At 34.9% G+C, this 23,734-nt stretch overlaps 1 protein-coding gene across 2 annotated transcripts in view; it reads right to left on the reverse strand.

Annotated features, from left to right (window-relative positions):
* Snx17 (sorting nexin 17) overlaps window positions 1-23,734 on the reverse strand; it is a 57,879-nt gene that overhangs the window by 11,334 nt on the left and 22,811 nt on the right. Inside the window, exons 5-9 of one of the 2 annotated variants that reach the window (XM_081755827.1) lie at window positions 21,618-21,699; window positions 18,978-19,140; window positions 9,716-9,922; window positions 7,944-8,132; window positions 4,550-4,660 (exon numbers count right to left, since the gene is read on the reverse strand). In XM_081755827.1, coding sequence (XP_081611953.1) covers window positions 4,550-4,660; window positions 7,944-8,132; window positions 9,716-9,922; window positions 18,978-19,140; window positions 21,618-21,699 — 752 coding nt within the window. Of the gene's footprint in view, window positions 1-4,549; window positions 4,661-7,943; window positions 8,133-9,715; window positions 9,923-18,977; window positions 19,141-21,617; window positions 21,703-23,734 lie in introns of both variants that reach the window. The other variant, XM_081755826.1, reaches the window with a different exon arrangement.

Below are 23,734 nucleotides of genomic sequence, written 5' to 3' on the forward strand. Positions count from 1 at the left end.
AATTTTCATTTGAATTTAATGGCATTATTGTTCCTTTTCTTTTTAAATGAATTTCCGTTCACCAAATTTTCTATTCTTGCATAACCGTGCACTTCATATATAAAAGTACGAAACTTATTAAAATTCATAAATCAGTTTATAGCGAGTCATCTATTTCCTATAAACATATTTCCCCCGTGCGAAGAACAGGCATTTCAGCTAGTTTTATATACAAATTACTTACCACAAAATAGTGAAGACATTATTACATAACACATACACACACACACAAAAAAAAAAAAAAAAAAAGTATCGAAAATGTGGAACACCTTGCAACATTGTGAAACTATTGTGTGCCCCTGAGGATGAGTGTCCGATTACAACACTCGAAATATCGGAAGAATTACTGTCCAAAGCACATTAAGTAAATTAAATGGTAAAACTTCAATTGAACGCTACATTTCGTTGTATTATTATTATTATTATTATTACAGGGCTCATTGAGGTCTGGTCTCTTATAAATAGTTGAAAAGTGATCAAAAGCACACGAAAAAGTGACCAAAAGCACACGAAAGAGTGACCAAAATTCCATCATGCCCCTTTTTTCCTTTGTCAATTTCTCCAGCACTTTTCTCTTTGTTTGTTGTTTTGTTTCATCTTTTCTTCTTTACTTCTTTTTTGAGCTTCCTCCTTTCTTAGGTTTACCAAGTATGCTTTGTAGTTACGGTAAGCAGACTTAGCAGATGTAAGAAGCTTCTGAGTAAGTGGAACCAGTTCTGGCCTATTTCCGAATTTCTTCATCCCAGACATTATATTTAACTTAGCATTGAGAGTTCTCAGTCATGAAATATTCAGTCATCACCTAGTCTTAAGAAGAACAAACAAGAAGCATAACGCAAGACGAACACACGATGAACCAAACAAACACACACATACAATGTTGAGCGGAGCGTTAACTATTACGAGAGAAAACTAAAAGACAATTATGATACAAGAAAGAATAGATACAGAAGGGTTTTCAACCTCATCTTGAGAGCTTAAGCATCCACCAACCATCCACTGTGCTTTAGAAAGAATAACAGCTGAAGTGAGAATAAAGCTGACTGTTTCACATGTGGCAGCAAGTACTGAAGCTTTCAGAAGAGTAATCAGTAAGAAGTTTCTGCTTTTTTCCATCTATTTTTATATTTTTCTTAGGAAACTGCCAATGCAATACACAAATCATACGAAAAAGTCACTTTACCTCCCAAAAAGTAACTTTTAAGTTAAGTTAAAAAAAAAAGTGACTCGCTATGAGCCCTGTTATTATTATTCTCTAAATGCTTTTAGAGCTACATACTTTATCCGTTTCCTCCATTGCAAGGAAAATGTTAATGTTTCTTGAATCACTGCCATTATCTTTTTTTTTTTGGTCAAAAACAACTACATTCTCTCTTTATTGTTTCTTTCTGAAAGAACAAACTACCAAACAACTATATCGTAATACCTCACTTGGCAAAAATGCTTTTTATTTGCGTTATTTCTTGTACACAATCTATAATACTATAAGCCGCAAGAAGTACATTTGCTTGAACCTTAATGAAATCACTTCACTGAAATATGAAACAGTCAACTGCAATTTCAAAATTTCAATTTTTGCCTGTTTGAAAATGATTCCAAAATAAATGTTGACTTAATAGTAAGTAACAGATAATACTTAATATCCAGTACTACACATCGCACAACAGTAGCAATTTCGAGGAAGAAAGCTCTTATCTTCAGCTCACTAAGAGTACCTCAGCAACTCACGTCAGTTGAAGATAAGGGCCGCGTTCCTCGAAAGTGCTTCTGTTTTGTGATTTATATAGTTATCTTTTACTTGCTATTGTGACTATTACCATTGCTCAGAATCTATACTACTATAAATGAGATTTACCTATTAAACTTTAATCGAGGACCGGTAATAATATCATCAAATGTGAAAATGCAATTTTAACTTGCAGCCTAACGTTATTAAGTACGTTACGCTACAACCCCTTTTGCTAAACGTCTCACTAGACAGGGAGAAGATTAAAAAAAAATAATAATAATAAAAAAATAATAAAAAAAAATAAAAAATAAAAAAAAAAAAGCTGTGAAACGTCTGGTCTGAGAGTGCCATATCAAAATGTTATCATATGAATATATAAAATTCTACCGACATTTACCCCAGATTAGGTTAAATGGTTCACACTGTACTCCGATTATTTCTTTCTCGAACGAGGCACACAAGTTCTCTACGCCATTTGGAGGTAGTCAACATCTATCAACTGAACATTTTCCCTAAAATCGTTATCCGCCTTTTAAAGCTATAATTCGTATTATTAAGCCCTCTTTCATACGAAGCCACTGAGTTGCGCCACCGAGTTGCTCCACTGTTTGTGAAGCATTGCTTTAAATTGGAGCTTTCATACGAGGCAACCGTAATTGCTTCCACTAAAACAGTTGCTGCCACCGTCTCGAGCAACTATCAATATCTGCCACTTATGAAGAAGGATTGTGTTAAATGGAAGCTTTCGTACGGGGACACTGCAGTGCCCGCCATCGCACAAGGTTGTCAATGTATCTTTGGTAATTAAAAACTTGGTGGGTTACTGAGCAGAGACGAAAAATGCACAATTGTTTATCGCTTATAATTTACCTTATTTTACATCATACACTGGAGTTCTCAATTGTCTTAAAACAACTGTGAATTATTTATATATATTTTGTGTTAAAATGCGATATCATCCCTGTGATGAACGCATAAGATGCCAGAAACAGATTGTTGCCTGTTTCTTTATCTTATTACTATCTTCCAAATTACTATCTTAATCTTTCTGTAACGTGAAACGTGCCCGCAGGAGCTAACTAGTCGTCTATTACGTTTTGTTCTTTGTATACTGATTATCCAATTTCCAGCCACCCCTACTTGCCAAATGAAGCATTATATTATCATTATTCAACCACTAAGGCAAGAAGTAAAGAAGGGAAATACGGTGTTGACAAAACCAAACATACATCGATGGGATTCCTCCTGGCTAAGTGGTTAGAACTTCGCTGCCTATGCAGGAGGTCGAGTCTGATTCTCAGTAGTAGGTACTGGGGTTTGAAAAATAAAATGAAATCTTTCAGTTTAACGACCCATGATTATGCCTGTTAGGCTAAGTGAGACGATGATTACAGCAAGTGAATGGTGATGGAAGAATTGGTGGAATGAAAATGTGGAAGGAAACGGAGTACTCGTGAAAACCCACGGACACGATGTTGACCATCACAAACTTACTTGGCCGGGATCGAACCAGGGAGGACCAGAGGTAAGCGCTCTACCACTGAGTCATAGTGCCCGCTTACTGTCGCCTGAATCAAAGCCACAGATCTATGTCTAATATAGCCTTGTATCCTAGGTGCCATATATTTCTTGTGTTGTGGCAGCCCCGTCCCACTACAGAGAAAATACCTGGTGTTGAAAGTTAAAAAACAGAAAAAAAAAAGTTGGTGTCTGCTATCAGTTGCTTGGTTTATATTTCCGTTCATACTAGTTGCGCAACTTAGTTGCTGTGTATGAAATGGCTATAAGAAATACAGGTATTACATCTGTAATATACGAATACCTTGTATAACGTGGGTTTTGCGCTGATGCAGCTTTGTATTACTACCGATATTTACGAATTGGTGACACGTATACCAATTTAAATTTTTAAAAACAGCTAATAAAAGAAGTAGATAACACGAATGTATGTATAAATGGAAATACTATACAAATCGAGTCAAGCCTTGGCAGGTGGAATGGTGACATTAACTGCTACTGAAGAATGAGAGTAGATTAGATCCTACATCATGCGAGTTTGTGGTGGACAACATCATGTCCATGAGTTTCTTCGAGGTTCTCCTGTTTCCTCCCACATTCTCACTCGAATCATCCATCACCTTTTAGCCTCAAAGGCGCCCATCATCCCTACAAAGTGTGTGGGTCTAACCCTCCCATTTCCCTTCCGCAAATTAAAAAGTTCAGGAGAGGCCGGAGTTGGCTGTGACAAAACCAAAATGACTTGTTGGACTAATTTAATTTTGGAACTTTGCTACCATTATTTTATATATAATTAAAGTTTGATTGTGCTATTGTTATTAAAAAATCATGTCCTCTTTAAAAATCTCAGGAATCTGCAATTCCTAAATAGCCATATTGAAGGAGTGCAACCTGAGCCCTAAAACCTGCTAGTGGGCATCCTTGTTTAATCTACAGAGAATAATTGTGGGGCGTAAAACTGAAAGATTTCACTTTTCATTTACAATTGAAGCAATATACTTTACTACCATTATTTAACAATTTTTATATAATCTTTAAACTTCCTCATTATCCAAAATTTTTGTAAACAAATTCAGTTTTTAACCCACTAATCTCGAACAATGCGAATTTGCACAATGTGAACGTTTCTTGTAACCAGTTAACCGCATAATGCAAGGTACTCTTATATTTCTTCCGATTCAGGCTAAAAGTATATTGATAAATGGATGTCAAATTTACAAGAAAAAATCACTATGAATACACAAGCCTACCCATAATACTTACCACATTATTACAGATTCCATCAGTCGATACAGACTTGCTAAGCGTTATCTGCTGACTGCTTCCATCACGTTTCATGTACGACCAACTGCCTTTCCTTATTCTATCTGAAGGCTAAAGGGAGAAAAAAAATACACATTAATATACAGTGTATCTATATTATATCAATTACTCCGTATAGCCCGAATCATACACCGTCAGAATATCATTTGTTTCGGTCTCTGCAGAACTCCATGAATAGTGTTAACTTGTTTAAAAGAGACCTGTGAAAACCACATGTTACAATTTTTTGACCACAAAAATTAAATTTCCATGGGATTATGATGTTGCGGGAAAAATGCCACAAAGATCATTGAATAAATAACGCATATGTAGTTTCACAATCTTATTTTCAAATAACAATAAATGTCCTCAATTTTGAACCTTCAAAGGCTCAACACTTTTAGATAACCATATATATATCTATATCTATATCTATATCTATCTATCTATCTATCTATCTATCTATCTATCTATATATCTATATATATATATATATATATATATATATATATATATATATATATATATAAACATACGTATATTTAGCAAAACAAAATGTGGAGCATTATTAATTAAAATTGACGCATTAAACAAGATATTTTCAACGAAGTTTTGTTTTATTTAATGTTTTACATTTCTAATTTAAATGCCTCTACTTTTTATCTTATTAAGTTTAAGGTGTCTTCCATTATGGAATAATAATAATAATAAATAGTTGAAAAAGTATGAAAAATTAAGGGATTAAAATTAAAAATGGAGATAAACAAAGAAATAACTGATTAAACTAAAAAATTTGAGAGAAAAGTAACGGTTCGGTTAAAATTAAAATTAATTAAAATTAAAAGTTGGAATTTTGACTATTATGAAAAAGAATTGCTTTAAGTTATGGAAGTTAATATAACGTTCAATACATAAAATTAAGGGGATAAGAAAACTAATGAACTAGATTATAAAATACTACTGCTTTAAAACAGAACTGATAATTAACAAAAACAAAATAAAATGTCACAAAATTGAGAAACAGATCAATGAAAATTATGTACTTTCAGAAAGATACTTTTTAAATCTTCGATAATGGTGATTTCATCGTTACAAAATCCATGACTCTGAGGCAAGTCGGAGCCACTTCGACATCAGGTACTACAATAATCCAATTCTGTACTAGAACAGCGCGTGAAGTCCTCGAAATAAACCACAATAAAGTTCTTACAGAACACCCATTTCATATGTTTTTCGAGAAAAATAACGATCAATATTTTTAATCGTTAGGAATTATGTTAGCGATTAAGAATTAAAAATTAACTCCTACACAATTTCTTTGATTAAATTAAAAATTAACAAAAGTATTAACTAATCAATCGTTAAATTTTTAACAGATTAACTGCAAGCCTGGGATAATATTAATTGGAAGTACAGTGTAACTGGAAAAACTAAAATACTGTTAAGCCAAAATGAGATTATTTTATTTATATTACAATATTTTATCTAGTAAATTAGATTTCTCCAAAATAAATAAATAAAAGTAACGGAAACATCATTACGAAACTTAATTTATGTAAGCTATATGGCATTTGATCACATTTAGCCTGTAGTACATCTTGGATTTATCGTGGAGGAGTATTACTCGTAAATCGTTTTCAGTGGACCATTATTCATGCAATGGAGCACTCAGTTACGTCAGTGATGGCGGAGGAAGAAATATGTACCATGTTTGCTGTTCTAAATCTGACCATACAATGTTGAATAGTGCTCAAGTCGAAGGACTGAACAGGTCAGAGGAGGTGTTGAAGTTCACCTTGATGTGTCTCATACTGACTATAAATACAGCCACACTGGCACTTTGGAAGACTTCGCCACTGTTAGGGAATACCAACTAAACTACGAAATGCACTTGATCACCTAAAATATCCATATAAACACTGGCAGTGATTTGTCCTTTGAGATTAATTGCAGGGCCAACGGAATACCATAAAATTACAATCTACTCCAGTACAGAGCTGCCGCCATATTTAACGGTAAGAAGTAGCTATTCCAAAGCATACATCTCTCTGGGTATCCGTCATACATAACCTAAGCCTGTTGTTCAGAACAAGGGAAAAGATTAGTCATCGGGCCATATCACTCTATCTTAACCATCAGTAGCTCATACTTTAATGTTCTCGGTGTTATTTTTTTATTTTTATTTATTTTTTTTTTTCGCGCTACCATCTTGGCGATGCTGATCAGATTTTCGAAACCGAAATCCGACCCTGGATGTTGAGGTTCAATAGCTCTCATGCACTCAGATCATTCTAAATCCTGATAGAGTTCTGCAGTAACTTGTGCTGCACTAACTCTATGGGTCTTTCTGACAATCTACGTACTTCTATTTTGATGTTTTGCCGTTGTTTTGTGTGCCGTTTTCCCCTTGGACACTGTTGTTCTCAATACACCTAACACACTGCAGTCTTGCGTGAACTTCCTCAACTAACTACGCACTCACAATTTTGCCTCTTTGAAAATGGGGAAGGTCTCCCATTTTGTACTAACACATCTTGCCTATAGCACACACAAATCCGTACTACACTACTTCGCATACTAATCACTACCACCCATTACAGCACTAACGAATGTTCAGTATTACTAATTAACAAGGATTACATGTTGCAGTACATGGATGTTTCCATTATTTTGATAACTACCTATATATCAATTTTAATGACGGCATTCAGATGTTGGGCTACATATCAGAAAACGTGCATATGATATACGCCTGTTACTGCCATCTATGTATTTTGAACTGCATATTTAATAAGCAAGTATTTCTAAAAGTGAGTACTACGTCTCGTCTGCATTGCTCTGACCTATGTTTCATTTTGGACTTTAAAAAATGTAATTTCCATTTCATACGTTTTTGTGTCCATAAAGTTTCGGTATGTTTTCTTTGTTCTTGTAACTTAGTGAAAAAAAAAAAAATAATGCGATAATTCAGCACCTAAATACAATGCTATCTTCAAGGGTTTTATTGTATATATATATATATATATATATATATATATATATATATATATATATATATATATATATATATATATATATCACGTATGTGCCTAATTAAAATAAAAAAGTCTAATCTATTTGAATCAAACTTCTTGTTTTCTTGCCAAATTCTATCATTTTTAAATTCAGATATGAATTCCATATCTTTGATGTACAACCTTGTAAACTAATTTCAATGTCTGATGAGACTTTCCTATATATTGTACTTGTACACGACCTAGTATATAATGGCATATTCTATGTACTTTTCCTGTGTATACTGCATCTGTATATCTTCTGAATTCTTATATACGGTACCCAATATAAATCTACTTACCCGTTTCTTTTTGAGACCGCTTTTCTTCAACAGTAACTCATCCACCATTCCTTGAAGACAGACGGACATAAGGATTGCCTGTTCACTTGATACTGTGATCCACTGCAGTTGTTCCCTTTTCATCAAGTATTCAAACGATAATTCCAATTGCGGGCTTTTGGAACCTACATTTCCAGTGTGTTCACCGTTCTGCAATTGCAATTTAGAAGATTAATAATCAAAGTATTTGGTTGTTATTATTGGTTTGAAGTTTAGCGTTCCTTTCAGCAATTGGGATCTGAATTCCCACGGAAATCGAACCTGGGTCTTCCGCGCCAAAAGCAGGTATACTAATTACGTATCCACCAGGGAGCTCTCAAACATTCGGCATTAGTATTTGATTAATAAATATACATACTACAAGCTAAATTGAAAAATAAAAATTTACTTTGTTGAGTCTTGCAACTTCACCAACAAAGAAATAACCACTTCTGACCAGAGTATATACACTTGTTTATTAAAAACTAAATTCCAGTGTAACAGTTTCAACAACGTAACGTTGTCTTCATCAGACACTAACTGCTACACTGGAATTTAGTTTTTAATAAACAAGTGTATATACTCTGGTCAGAAGTGGTTATTTCTTTAGTGAGTTCCAGAGTCGTGATGGATAGAGTTTCACCAACAACTAAGAAGTGAGTTTTGATTTAAGTACTTCAAGTAGATAACTAGCCTTCATATAGTAGAAATGTTACGATTTCAAGTTAGTTACTGCATCTAGTCATCTACATACAATTTTCTCCATGTAATGCATAAAACGCTGATAATGTGAAGGAAAATGCAGCCGAAATAACTATTCTGCAGCATCCAATAATAAATATAACCTTAATTGCTTTAAAAATTTTGAAATTTCATAGTTTGTCACCAGATTAACTCTACTATCCTGCATGTAAAGTTTTTATATACAGGGTGTCTCAAAAGTCCCCTGACACAGGTTAACTGTTATTATCAGAGTTACAATAAAATGTAAGAGGGGAAACCATCTCTCAATATAATGTTTTCAATCTAAAGTGAAGGATTTTTTTTTAAATCGGACGAACCGTTTGGGCTGTACACTCTTTATGCGCCCAATGTTAAATGAAAATGCAACGTCGCCATTTACCTGGGGCTGAGGGAGGGAAGTACGGGACGGGAAATTGGCAAATTTTGTAAAAGTATGGTGAATGGAGGCATGTTTAAAATAGGGGCTGGCCAGTGACACGTTGGCATAACAGACAGTAAGTTCATTCACTTACGTTGAGGATCCAGGTAAATGGCAACGTTTCATTTTCATTTAACATTGGGTGTATAAAGAGTGAACAGCCCAAACGGATCGTCCGATTTAAAAAAAGTCCTTCACTTTAGATTGAAAACGTCACATTTGGAGACGATTTCTCCTCTTACATTTTGTTGTAACTCTCATAATAACAGAGATACCCTATGTCAAGGGGACTTTAGAGACACCCTATATATTAATGATTTGTAGCAAATACCAGTTTACTTGAAAACAGCTCCAGAATAAGTTATTTCCAACAGGGTGATATTCCATGAAACGATTTAGTAATTTACGCTATCCCGCCGTAATCTCTCTCTCCCTTTCAAAAAGTCCGTAACAATTGCAAAATTACTGATCATGAGCGAAATGCTTTATTATTATTATTATTATTATTATTATTATTATTATTATTATTATTATTATTATTATTATTATTATTATTTACATGAGAAATAACAAAATACGGTCAAATACTTACGTGCAATGTAGTTATCCTCCAACATCTCATGCGAGTAACTTTAAAGCTGCCTTCTCGAATTTCACCCGCATCCACTTGCACTCGAAAGTTCAATTCACGATTTCCTGCACTCACTAGAACTGGGGTGTTAGGTCTAGGGTAATCACACGTACAGGGTTGAAATTGAATAAAACCATAATACTTCAACGTTCGCGCCAGATTCAAATACTGAAACAGAAAATAAAAATTAAATATACAAAGCTGATTTACACTAAATTCAAAACATATCTATGAACTATATTTTCCCAATACAAGTTGACGCTTCCCTAGCCATTTTTTAAATTACCATTGTAAGCATCTCTTTATCCTCCCTCGCCATGTTCTTTTTTTTTCATAGTTGGTATTGTCTTCAAAAATGTCAAAAATGTACTGACCCCTTGGTTGATACAGAATGGATTGGCGAAAAAAAAAATGCTAACTTTTCAGCTTGAATGAATATACGAGGTCAGATCGGAAAGTAACGCAAATATTTTTTTTCTCCTCAGGCATTGCAGCTGGAATGGTGAAACTGCATAATGAGAGAGTTTGAAGTTTGTGCTACAGAAGGTATTTTGTTCTCCTGTGCAGCTCTACCGAGGGAAGCCTGAACGACGAAACAAACATGGCGCGCATGTTACTGTCGTCCGCGTGTGAAGAGCAGCAAGGTGTGGTTAGATTTTTGTGGGCCAAAGAGCATACACCAAGTGAAATTCACAGGGACATGCGTGGCGTGTATGGGGACGATTGTATGGACCGTAGCAATGTCTCTAGGTGGTGTGCGTTCTTTGAAGAGGGTCGGGAGAACCTTAGTGATGCGCCACGCTCCGGGTGGCCGGTAACAGCTTTAACACCGTAGAATATCCGTGCCGTCGAGACAGCAATTTTGAACGACTGGCGTGTGTACTTGCGAACCTTATCGCAGAAGTTCAATATTTCCTATGGTGTGGTGTACGACATTGTTCATGACACGTTGCAATTCCAACCAAACGGACTTCTACGAACAGAGCACCTTGAAACTGGTACCATGTTGGAAGAACTGTGTTGAGAAACTTGGTGATTATGTAGAAAAGTAGGTCAAAGATATAATTTCATTTGTGCTTTGTTTGGTTTTGGTACATCGTAAACTTTAATATACATATATATTGTAGGTTACTTTCCGATCTGCCCTCGTATATAAGCTCTGTGTCCTAAAGCTCGCGCCTTGCTCAGCGAGTAGTGATGATAAAGGTAGAAAGAAGACGGAAATATAAAACGGTCTTTACCCTCCGGTGTCCTGTGTCAGTGGTAGGGTCCGTTAAAAGTAATATGATATGGATACACCGAACGGCACATGGTAAAGAAAAGTTTGTAACAGGTATTCCATCACTGCTCAGCGTGAGTAGGGGAAACGTTCGTGACCAGCAACTAGTTGTACTATGTTTAAATTTCACCAGCAGGAACGCATTTTCTCTTTGCGGTGCAAAACGTTATTTCATGCTGAATGTACACAAACAATGTGTAGAAAGAGAAATCAAGACACTCACGTACCATGTAAATGTCTGAACAACGTGTTTACTTTGTGCTATGGAATGAACTTGATTGTGGAGTTTCGCAAGCAAACAACTAAATTACATTCATGTGCATCCTGTGCACATCCTTCGCGCGCCAAGTGGCTAGGAGGCTCACCTTCAGTACGCATGAGCCATGTTTAGAGACCAAATGTTGGGTCACGAGGGCATAGTGGATGCTGCTGCAAGAGTATTCGTTTTCATTCCATTCTCGTCGTGGGGGGCGTGGTGGCTCAGTGGTAGAGCGTTCACTTCCGGTGCTTGGGGTCCCTGGTTCGATCCCAGCTCGCGCCGTGTGGACTTCGTGGTGGACAAACACCGTGCTCGTAGGTTTTCTCGGGGTTCTCCCGTTTCCTCTCACTTTCTTCATTCTACCATTTCACTCATTTCTCATTATCACCGTCTCCTTTAGCCTAACCGGCATAACCGTGGGCCATTAAACTTAAAGATTTCATTTCATTTTCATTTTCCATTCTCGTCGTTCAAATTCAGCAAGAAATGAAGTTTTGCAAAAACAATGATAATAGTGGTGAGGTTGGACTATAGATAACCTGCGTTTTTTTTTTGGTAATGTTTCACCAACTGTACATCGAGAAATACTGACGGCTTCCTACTGCTCTGTTGCCACGTTGTCATATCTTTACCTGGTCCTACAACACAACAAAGCCACACGGAGAGTAAAGTTCATATGTTTTGGCTTCTTTCAAGATCTAGCATTATTATGCGCGCGTGAATTTTAGAACATTCGGTTTATGTATTGACATTTTTCAATATTATTAAAATATTTCAATATTCATATTATTTTATTCTGTAATTTTATAATCACACCACACATTTCCTTCAAATTGAAGAATAATGAAAAGAAAATTGTCAAACGTGTATTTTTAATTATGTTCTGAAAAGCAAAAGAACATTAAAAATAAAATTTCAGATAGAGTTAAATTCTTTTCGTGTTCTCCTTTAGTAGCAAAATCATCAATCCTGAAGTGGTATCCTAGTAAAGTATGGATTACATGAGTTCTAAAGTTATGTTCTTAGGTTCAAAATTTGTGCAAAATAATATAAACCGAATATTTGATATCTTACAAGCATAAGTAAACATCACGAAAATACAACTTCTTTCAGAAAGTTATGTACAGGAATTGGTAATGAGTCTTAAAAGTAATTCTAATAACCTTATATACTCCTTCCTGCCTTGTTCACCTCTGGTGCTAGGGGTCTCGGGTTCAAACCCTGCTCCCGCCAAGTGAACTTTGTGGTGGACAAACACCGTGTGCGTGGGTTTTCTCGGGGTTCTCCCGTTTCCTCCCACTTTCTTCATTCCACCATTTCATTCATTACTCATTATCACCGTCTCCTTTAGCCTAACCGGCATAACCGTGGGACGTAAAACTCAAAATTTCATTTCATTTTTTTCCTTCCTGCCTTATGACTCTCTCTCTCTCTCTCTCTCTCTCTCTCTCTCTCTCTCTCTCTCTATATATATATATATATATATATATATATATATATATATATATATATAAAATCGATGGTTTTTTGCACATAAAAAGCCGGCGTTTTTTTAAGGAAAAAACGGGAATCTTGAAAATTTTGGCTTTTTCATTTTAATGATTTACCTATCTAAATAGTTTTCTTATAGTATACTCTATAGTTAAATAAGACATAATGACCCAAATGCCATATTTCGCTCTGGAATTTACCATCATGATGGATGGAGCCATGTTTTAGGAATTAAAGTAACATAAAGTACGTTGTATTTGAGGGCAATTTTAGACGCTATTTAACTTTATTTGAACTTCTGAGTTACCGACATTTTTTTTCTTCTCTAGATTCATTTTTAGTCATCCGTGTTTCATTTTTTAGAGCTTAATACTCTAGCTTTTAGCACATAATTAAACTTATGGATATGTTTTTCAATATATCCATCAGAGCGTACGCTTATTAATATATGTGTCAGAGCGTACTTCCACATTTCTGTCATACTGTAGTTGTGCAATGGTTTAACAATAATCTTCCGGATACAACCTTGAATACCATTTTATAGATATAATAAGTGGAGGATTTAGAAAAGTATTCTGGGAGGAGTTTCTCTGATTAATGTTTGTTGTTTCTAAAAGTCCCTAATTTTTATTTGCAAGGAGCTTGAAGTTTATGAGTACATGTATAACTAATATTTCGTTTCGTTTGTATATTCAGCAATAATTTTCCCGATACAACTCTGAAGACAATTTTATACTGATAATCAGTGGCAAATTTATAAAAGTATTTTGGGAGGAGTTTTCTTATTAATGTTTAAAAGATTCCTAGTTTTTATTTAAGGGGTGCTTGAAGTTTATGAGTAAAGGCATAATTAATATTTCGTTTGTTTTAGAAGTACCGTAATTTTGGAGTACAGGCTTCAATCCGAAAGACATCCCAACCCTAACCCCCTTCGTAATCCGTCACTGCTGGTAATCAGTAATAACAATATTTAAAAAAGATAAGAAAGAAAGTCGGCCAGGACTCACAGTACACGCACTATCTCTACATTCACGGATGGAATTAAGAAAAACTTTTGTCAAAATGGTGGAATGTGGAGTTGCATCCCGGACTTTCCGATAGAAGCGCTAACGCTAACCACTCAATCATGTTTTTTGTGCACTTGTGCTCAACTTGAATGAATTCTTTCTCTCTCTATGGCCTATGGAATCCGAAGGTTCAATGCAGCGTTCACAAAAACTCTCTATTGACTTTTGTCCTTACCCAATTCGATCCAGTTTCTACTCTGTATTCCTATTTCTGCGAGTTCCATCTTAATATTGTCCTCCCATCTGCGCCTAGATGTTTCTAATGGACGTTTTCGATTGGATTTCCAGTTAAAACTTTGAAAGTGTTCCTGCCTTTTTCCATTCTGGCTACATGACTGTTCACCTGAGCCTCCTAGACTTGATGATCCTAGTGATGTCTGGTAAACCGTATAAATTATGCAGTTCTTCGTTATGAAGTTTCCGCCATTCCCCATTCCCATCCCACTTGGGTCCAAATATTCGTCTCAGGATTTTATTTTCAAACACTTTCAGTCTGTGTTCTTCCCTCAGCGTAAGCGGTAATGTTTCACAACCATAAAGCGCAACAGGCATGAATAACAACACGAATTTCCTGATTTCAGTCGATATTTAATTTCTTCATGCATATGGTTTTTGTTTGGTAATACTGATCCTAGAAATTTGAAAGTATCCACTTTGTCGAAAGTATTATTTAATATTTTGACGTATCCATAATTTGCCGTATTACGATCCTGGTGAACTTCCATGTACTTGATTTTCTCTGCATTTTTTCTAAACCAGTGTCGCTGCAAGCGTTTAAAAGGCCTCTGCATTTCTTTCGATTGTTCTCCTATTAGATTTACATCATCAGCATACGCCATAACCTGGTGAATATCTTTCAGCTCTAGGCCCCGGTTGCTATCTTTGATTTTCCTTATAGCGTATTCCGGAACAAAGCTGAATAATAATGGCGATAACGCATCTCTTTGTTTCAGGCCATTCTTGGCGTGGAAGCTCGTGGACAAGAACTTTTCTACTCTGACTTTACTTTGGGATTCATTTAAACATATTTTAATTAATCTAATTAGCTTTCTCGGTACTCCAAATTCTGTAAGAATGTTGTATAATGTTTCCCTTCTAACCGAGTCGTAAGCCTTTCCAAAATCAATAAATAGTTAATGATTCTCATTTCTTTTTGAGTATTTGTCGAATTGCCGAATGGAAAGTATCTGGTAGATAGTTGATCGATTTGGCCTAAATCCACACTGATAATCTCCAATCATTTCGTCTGTGTATGCGATCAGTCTTGTTAATAGAATGTTTGGGACGAGTTTATAGGATATTGAAGAAAAGAAATGCCTCGATAATTATTACAACCAGTTTTGTCGCCTTTCTTGTGAATTTGAACAGTGATTGATGATTCTTTCCACTCTTCTTAAATGTATTCGATAGGCTTAATAATAATAATAATAATAATAATAATAATAATAATAATAATAATAATAATAATAATAATAATAATAATAATAATAATAATAATAATAATAATAACAATAATAATAATAATAATAATAATAATAAAAAGATAATTTCGTAATATGTTGAATTCCTCTTGCTAAAAATTCAGAAACCTTCAGGACTGGGTAAACCGTGATGATGTTTATATATTCTAGAGCCTAAGAAACCATACGCTCAGATGACTAGTTTATTACGCATATGATCCATGAACAGACAGTTCAGTACTTTCCTGATTCTGAACAAGCTTACGGAATAGTCAGTGCATTACAGAATTCGGAACTTTACCAATTTTACAGGTCCGAAGCACCTGATAGGTGGTAACAGATTATTACGTATGTGATCAATAAATGAAAAATTTGTTCGAAATATTCATACAATGTATATGAAAGTTAAAACTTAACTGAGAAATTTCAAGATTGTATAGAACCACCCGAAACGAAGTTATTGATGTGAAGCCTTTAAAGACTATCATATAAATGTACTAGCATATATTACCCGCTTCGCTAGGTTGAAATAAATAATTTAAATGCACATTGATATTGCTAATTTTCGATCATTTTAATGTATGTCACCCCTCCTCATCCGCAAGAACAATAGATTCAACACTAATATCGGTCAGTTTTGACCATATATATATATAGTTCCCCCTCCCCCCATGTTGCGGGCCATGGCATCGGAAGTGTCATCGTTCATCTTAGCGACCCCAAAAGATGTAGATTCAGCATTAATAACGGCAATTTTCTATGATTTTTAAATATCCCTTCCTCCCCTCCCCCAAATTGCGGGTTTGAATTTGAATTTAAACGGGGTCGAAAGTATCACTGTTCATCTAAGGGACCCAGAAAACTATAAATTCGACACTGATAGTTGCCATTTTCGACCATTTTTATATATATATATCTTTCTCCCCTTCCCCCAAGTGGCGAAGCTGATTTTGTATTTAAACTGGATCGGAAATGTCACTGTTTATCTGAATGATCCCGAAAACTATAATTAGACACTAATATTGGTCATTTTTGATCATTATTATATATAGGTCCCCCTCCCCCACCTCCGTGCTACGGCACAGGCATCGTCACTGCTAATCTCAGCTACTCCTAAAACTATGGATTCAACACTAATTTAGTCATTTTCGATCATTTTTAAATGTTCATCTCCCTTCCCTACGTTGTACCCATCACCTCCCAAACTTGGATTGAAAGAACATCAGAAGTGTCACTGTTTCTCTCATCGACCCCGAAAACTATGGATTCAACACTAATATTGGTCATTTTTCATCACTTTTAAAATTTCTCTCCCCCTCCCCTACGTTGCATCGCCAAAGTGAATAGCCTAAAGTAATCCCTGCCTCTAAACTCATGTATGTTGAAAATTTGATTAAGATCGGTCAAATGGTTAAAGCGTGATGAAGTCATAAAGACAGTCACTTTAATTTTTATTTTTTTACATATATATTTCCCCCTCCCCCTCCCCTAGGTTGTACCGTGAAAGTGAAATGAAGAAAACATCCCAGGTCCGAACCTTATCTATGTCGAAAGTTTGATCGAGATCGGTCGGGTGGTTTAAGAGTTATTAAGTTTTATTCATTTTGACATATCTCCCCTCCAACCCCTCCCCTAAGATCTACTGTCAAAATGAAATGATAAACAACTTCCCAGGTTTGAACTTCATATATGTTGAAAATAATCTGATTGAGATCGATCGGGTGGTTCAAGAGTTATTAATTCACAAACATAGTCACTTTTATTTTTGTATTTATTAATTTTTGTCTATTTCCCCTCCACCCCCTCCCCGACGTTGCTCCGTCAAAGTCAAATGATAAAAATCATCCCAGTCCTAAACCTCACCTACACTGAAAATTTGATCAAGATCGGTCTGGTGGTTCAAGAGTTATTAAGTTTTATTTAACTTTTTCTATATCCCCCTTCACCCCAACCCTAAGTTCTACCGTCAAAGTAAATAGCTAAAAACACTCCCAGGCCAGAACCGCATCTACGTTGAAAATTTGATCGAGATCTGTCGGGCGGTTCAAGAGATTAAGAGACACAAACATAGTCACTTTCAATTTTATAATATAGATTTCTCTCATGATTTACTTTATTTTGTTTCAGAAAGAGGGTGTTGATATTTTGAAATAAGACTACTACATACAATTTTGCTAGTTATTTGTGTATCATTAAAAAAAAAAAAAAAAAAAAAAAAAAAAAAAAAAAAAAAAAAAAAAAAAAAAAAAAAACTTAATCCTTTGGAACTCATAATGTAAATGTTAAGAATTGAAATTGTTTGAAAAATCTTTTCAAAATTAATGGTTTGTTTTAGAGTTCTTATATTATTATCTACATCAACCACTAATTAAATGAGATTTTGTGTTGTAGAGAAGCAAAACAAAGACTGCTTTATCAATTTAAAGCAAAATTTTGAAAAAAGCCCAAAAATTCCCAAGCAAAACAGCAAAGCAGAAAAACTTAAAAAAAAAAGAAAAAAAAATTCTTTTCCGAGCCCTTGCATCTCTACTTACGCGTAGTGTCCTCGTCTATTGTGTGAGAGGTCGAGGATTCCAAATGTGAGAAAATGCTGTTCGGATCCTATATTTAAAACAATACGTCGAAGTTGGTTTCCGAAGTATGGGGATTATACGAACTGTATGGAAAATGTTCGCACGGCTCATCTGAGATCCTATTTCAAACCACTATGTTATATCATATTATAAAAACACCACAGATTTCTATCTTCTAACTAAAACCCATAACTCAGGAGGGCGTGATGTCTCTAGCATTGGAAGGCCCACCGAACTAATTTTTGCTTTCCTCCACTATCATTTTCAATACTACATTGAAGCTCTTCTATCATAACTGAACAGAATCAACCATTTATCCTCTCTAACACGGAACCTCTGTCATCCAATCCTACATAAATAATCCATTATATACCAATTATCCACTCATCTATAGCCTCAACGTCTATAAAGAATGCTTAAATACACGCTTCGAACACCAAAAGCCTAGCACACAACTTTCACCCAACTAATTCCGTTGTCCGAACCGTAAGTAGGTTTAGTTTGAAAAGCAACCACTACTTGTAAATGGTTCAGCTTTTCGAACCATAAGTAGCTTCAATTTGAAAAGTAACCCACTGCCCGCAAATCAAAGGTTTTGCCATGAGTACTAGTGCAAGTCTCTCGCGTGCCAGTCTATTCACGGATGCAAGGAATCAAATTCTCCGCTCATAAACACCTCATCTTTCCATCTGTCTTCGATTAAAAGTATTTTCTAATAAGGACTCGTTGGCTATCAGGAGTGAAATATTCCTATACTCCCTAAACAAAAGGATTAAATTTAACCGTCCTTTTCGAACTACACTATCACCTTCCTTGATGTTACGCAATAGCCGTACTTCAAGATCTCTCATCGTTACGATACGTCCCTCTTCCCTCAAACACATAACATACTCGATTCCAAATTTCCTTGCTCAATGTTATCTCATTCCCTACGGAAACCATGATTCCTTCTTATCCCATTTTCTACCACAGAATTTTTCTCCCATTATCTTAATCAAACTTTCTTTGAGATTTACTTCATTTTTTTTTTTTTTTTTTCGGTTGGTCGAACTTCAATGAACTATTTTAAAATAACAATTTGTTTCAATACTTACCTCTCGTTTAGATCCACGAGCTTGGAGGGATGCAAGCTGTTCCCTGGTTTCCTTCGTGGTGAGGACCCAGCCTCGCTCCACGTCGGCCACTGTTTGAATATATAAAAGGTTCAACGCCACCTTATCTTCCATTAACTCCTCATCGTACGCTGGATCCCAGTAACTACGAAAGAAAATAACTAACTAAATAATAATAATAATAACAATAGAATTTTTAATGAATGTAAATATACGTACTAGTAAGTACACTAGGTGGTTTCTTTAAATGTGAAAAAAAAAAAAAAAATGAAATGAAATCTTTAAGTTTTACGTCCCACGTTCTTTAAATGTGAGGATAACTTCTATTATGCCCATTAAGTCTCTGGCACTCAAGATCCGGAAGTTCATCACCGCAAAAGGAATATACCGATAATGAATAATATCCTTTACGCTATCTCCTCTATTTTCTTCTCGGACCAAAAATGGATCTATTTTTCTTCCCAAAAGCTTTCTTGTTTGCTTCAAACGCACTGAAAACATATTAAGAAGCGGCATACTTGTTTTACTGAATATGAAATTTATTTATTTTGGGAGTTTCAAGCTTTATGTATCTCTTTTCAGTTACAGGAGATAATGAGTAATTAACGATGAAAAGGACAATACACAGTCCCCATGACCTGAACCGGATTTAGACCTGTGACAGACAGATACCTTTAGATTGCCAGCCCAACGTCTTAGGCCAGCATTTCTCAAACTGCGGATCATGGATCAAAAGTGGCTCTCCACGTCTGCACTTGTTGTCCTCTTAGACTGAACATTGATTTTAAAAAAGTAAAAAATAAATAAACTTATGTGAGTTCCGTATCTCACACACTATAGCAGAGAATCTCAAGCAGATACGGATTATATAATTTAATGAAGTAAAGATTACACAAATGTTAATGGCTTACACAGATGTATTATTCTATAATAATCTTGATAGTCTTCCATTATTTTTTAAATTTATATGTATTTTCTTACCTTAATATCAATGTAAAATCATTTTAAAAATATAAGCATACTGACATAAGTTGAAAACATGAAAGAAAAATCAGAAATCTGCTTCCGAAGGCGACAAGAGAAGGGTGGTTTGTAAAATACTCTAATAAAAGTAGTCCTCATTTGAAAAACGATGAGAAATACTCCTGTATATACTACACAATTGTGCTCTTCCCAACAAGTTATAAGACTACCTAATATGAAGAAAATATCTTATCTCCAAATAATACGTAAGTCTAACTTTGTTTCATTACTTATTATTATTATTATTATTATTACCATTTTTAATAATTTTGATCACACAATTTCAAAACCACTCACGCCTACTATGAATGTATACAAAACATAAAGAACTGAAATACACTTATTACTTTGCTGATTAATAAAAGTTATTCATTGGTATTATTGGTGCTGGACAGTTCTTTTTTATTTCGAAATCATCTAGCTCTACAATTCTACTACTTGGAAATTAGCACCCTTAACCGTACATTTTGAACAATATTTGCCATAAACTTCCACAACGACTAATTATTCCGACAGTTCTTTTTAATGACATCCCATTTTCAACACATTTTATCTTTACTCTTCTGCACTTACCAATCACGAACATTTATAAAGCACCGCGTTATCCTTTTGTTTCCCTTAAACAAAAAATCGTAGAAGAGTGTAGCTCTACGACATTGCAGGGTTATATGAGGTAACTAAAAACCACGAGTGCTTCCTGTATGGGTGGTCCCATATTCAATCTTTGGTGGTAGGGTATGTAATTAGAATTTCTCTTTAAACTGTACGACTACGTTTTATATAGCCACTGGTTAAACGCTAAGCAAATATACAAGCCACAGCACAGGGGATTTTAGGGTGTTACGACGTGAAAATATTAGGCATTTAAAATGTGACTTGAGCGATATTACCAACAATGGACCCGGAAAACGCACGACGCAATAAGTAGTAAGTTCAAATACTTGTCATTTGTTACAGCCTGAAACTTTAAGCATCATAAACACGTTCACAGGAACAGAAAGAATGTGTATACTGGTGTAACTGCATTAGCAGAATCGAAATAGCGAAAGAGTGACCTAGCAATACAGAACAACAAACCGGTGTCAGATGCGGGAAACATTTATGTGCACCAGAACAGACATTTCCTGGTGAACCTAGGTCACTGCTTAACTCTTCATTTCACTCCCATTCCTATGTTTAATCACAACTCGTCACTATAACATTAATCTATTTGTTAACACAACTCATAATTGTTACTACAATTTGTAACTGTTTACACAGGCTAAACATCATACATATTCTCAAAAACTCACTCAGTCTGTTTACAAAATGAATCGATTTCCGCATAACTTCACCATTAATTAATCCGTTTTATTTCAATCGACTTTCTTAGCGCAAGGGACAAAAGAGTGGGTTTGGTGTTACAGTTATTCAACTTCGATAACAGAAGAATACGGAGAAAAGTATGAATTTTTGCTGACGACGGTAGATTGTGTTGATAATCTACATGCACATAGTGTCCCTCAACTATATGATAAATATACAATCTCATATATGAAGAACACAATATATACAGTATATATACAAAACATTTAATATATATATATCGAAATATCTTACCTCTTCCTGAGAACTACACGGTGCATTCCTTGGATGGATTTCTGTGATATGTATGGAGATTCAAAATCTTGTAATTTTCTAACAACTGAAGGAAAGGAGAATACATACTAGCATTAATGTGTAACATCAAAATCTTTAGCCTACTTATGACAGATAATGAAATCATTTACAAGTTAGCTACAATCTCCTAGCTTTTTCTTGATTTTACTGGATTATAGATAGGGAACAAGAGAGTTTACATGCCCTTCACAGATTTCGGTGAAATGTAGGTTACACGAAACAATGCTCGTAAGTAGAATACGCTAAGGATGGCAATAGAATGATCAACCTCTCGCCATGCTGTGCGCACGGACATTTTTAAAGTGGCACACGCAAAGTTATTTTATTTTCAAAACCGTTACGTTATTGTTACGAAGAACTTAGATACGAAGTAACAAAACAAAATTTTGAAATTTAAAGAACGCTGGGTTGAGGATCGAACCTAGGTCACAGTCCCGGTACATTAACCATTACGGCAACCGGTCCTCCAGATCAGTCATACAATTTTACTCTTGGGGTAGATAACTGAGACCACAACATGAACGGCGATACAAAAATACTCATGTTGAGTGCTTGCCCGAATTATTCCATACACAGACTTCTATCGAACATGATGAGAAACACAGGAATTACTTCACATTCTTTACACATATGGATAAAATAATTTAACTCCAATGGCGTAAGGGTTACGAAAAATGAAGCAATCTGACTACTTGTAATTGTATTTCTAATTTTACGTAAGTATAGGATCTGACAACGATGACCTCTGAATATATATATATATATATATATATATATATATATATATATATATATATTTAACTTGTAAATCTTGGAAGATATAGTGCTAATAGTACAGTTCTATGCAAATAATTCCAATGAGTTGTGTATAATTATACTTAATTACTTTGATGATCCAATTGAAAGATTAAAACCTATCGGAATACGTCAATTTTGATAAGTTTGTATAGCGTTAATACAACGGGAAATATAGGTTGCCGGAGAAGTCGTAACTAAAGACGTACGATAACACGCGGAAAGTTTAATTTCTATTTATCGGAATTAATAAAAATATCAGAGGAATAACGAAATCAAAGTGACATCTTTTAACTTAACGTGTCACAGTTAGTTATTTCGAGCATGCCTAGTGGTAAGTAGAAATTTACATTTATTAGTTACAAAATGTGCTATTTGCAATTTTTGTTGTAATTGACATTGCTTACTGTAGGGACAACAATACCTTTTCGTTAGCTGTGTTTGTATAAATATAATCACTTTAACATTTACTGTTGCTAAAGAGACGAGCCCTTGCTAGGATTTGGTACTGAACAACAATATAAGATTTTAAAATTAAATTGTACATAAACAATACAACAGATTTATAGTAAATAACTAAAACAAATAATTAACAGAACCGATTAAAGAGAAATAATTTATTACGTTCTTTCTTTAGTGTGTATAATACTTTGGTATATTGGCAAACTAGACGCAGGATCATCATCTTACTTCGTTTACAAATAAGAAAGAGGCGAGGGACTGAGTTACAGTTCCAGACCAGTATTTATCTGGTGTAAGTTTAAAAAAAGAAGTTAAATTACTCACTAGAACTAAAATAATTCCTCATATTTTTATTAACTTGTGACCACGATGAAGCATGTGAAAAGATATCATGCTCGCTGTTTCTGCACACCAAGATATGGATTGCAGGTTTTTGGATCTTCAATGTCATGTGAAATAAACATCTTTTCTTTCAAAGTTACATGTGTTTTACAGTGCTGCCACGTAACTTCGCGACAGCAAAAGAGAACTATTTTGCCATGACATATCTACTATAACAACCGAGTTCTCGAGTAATTAAGTAAATTCATGACTATATTGAGCTTACAGTAGACATCATAGCAAAGTAGCTCTCTCACTAAAAGATAACACGCCACTTTGCATAGCCTTAACTACTGCCATAAAATCAGTAAGTTTATAAAATAGCCAGCTAAAGAGTATATCTTTTCTTCCTCTCTGTTCTTTCTATCAGTGACACTGAAACGAATGTGTACGATTTTCTTTGATGCAAGAGAACCTAA

The sequence above is a fragment of the Thermobia domestica genome, chromosome 4 (assembly GCF_964235325.1).
Source record: "Thermobia domestica chromosome 4, izTheDome1.hap1.1, whole genome shotgun sequence".
Lineage (NCBI taxonomy): Eukaryota > Metazoa > Arthropoda > Insecta > Zygentoma > Lepismatidae > Thermobia > Thermobia domestica.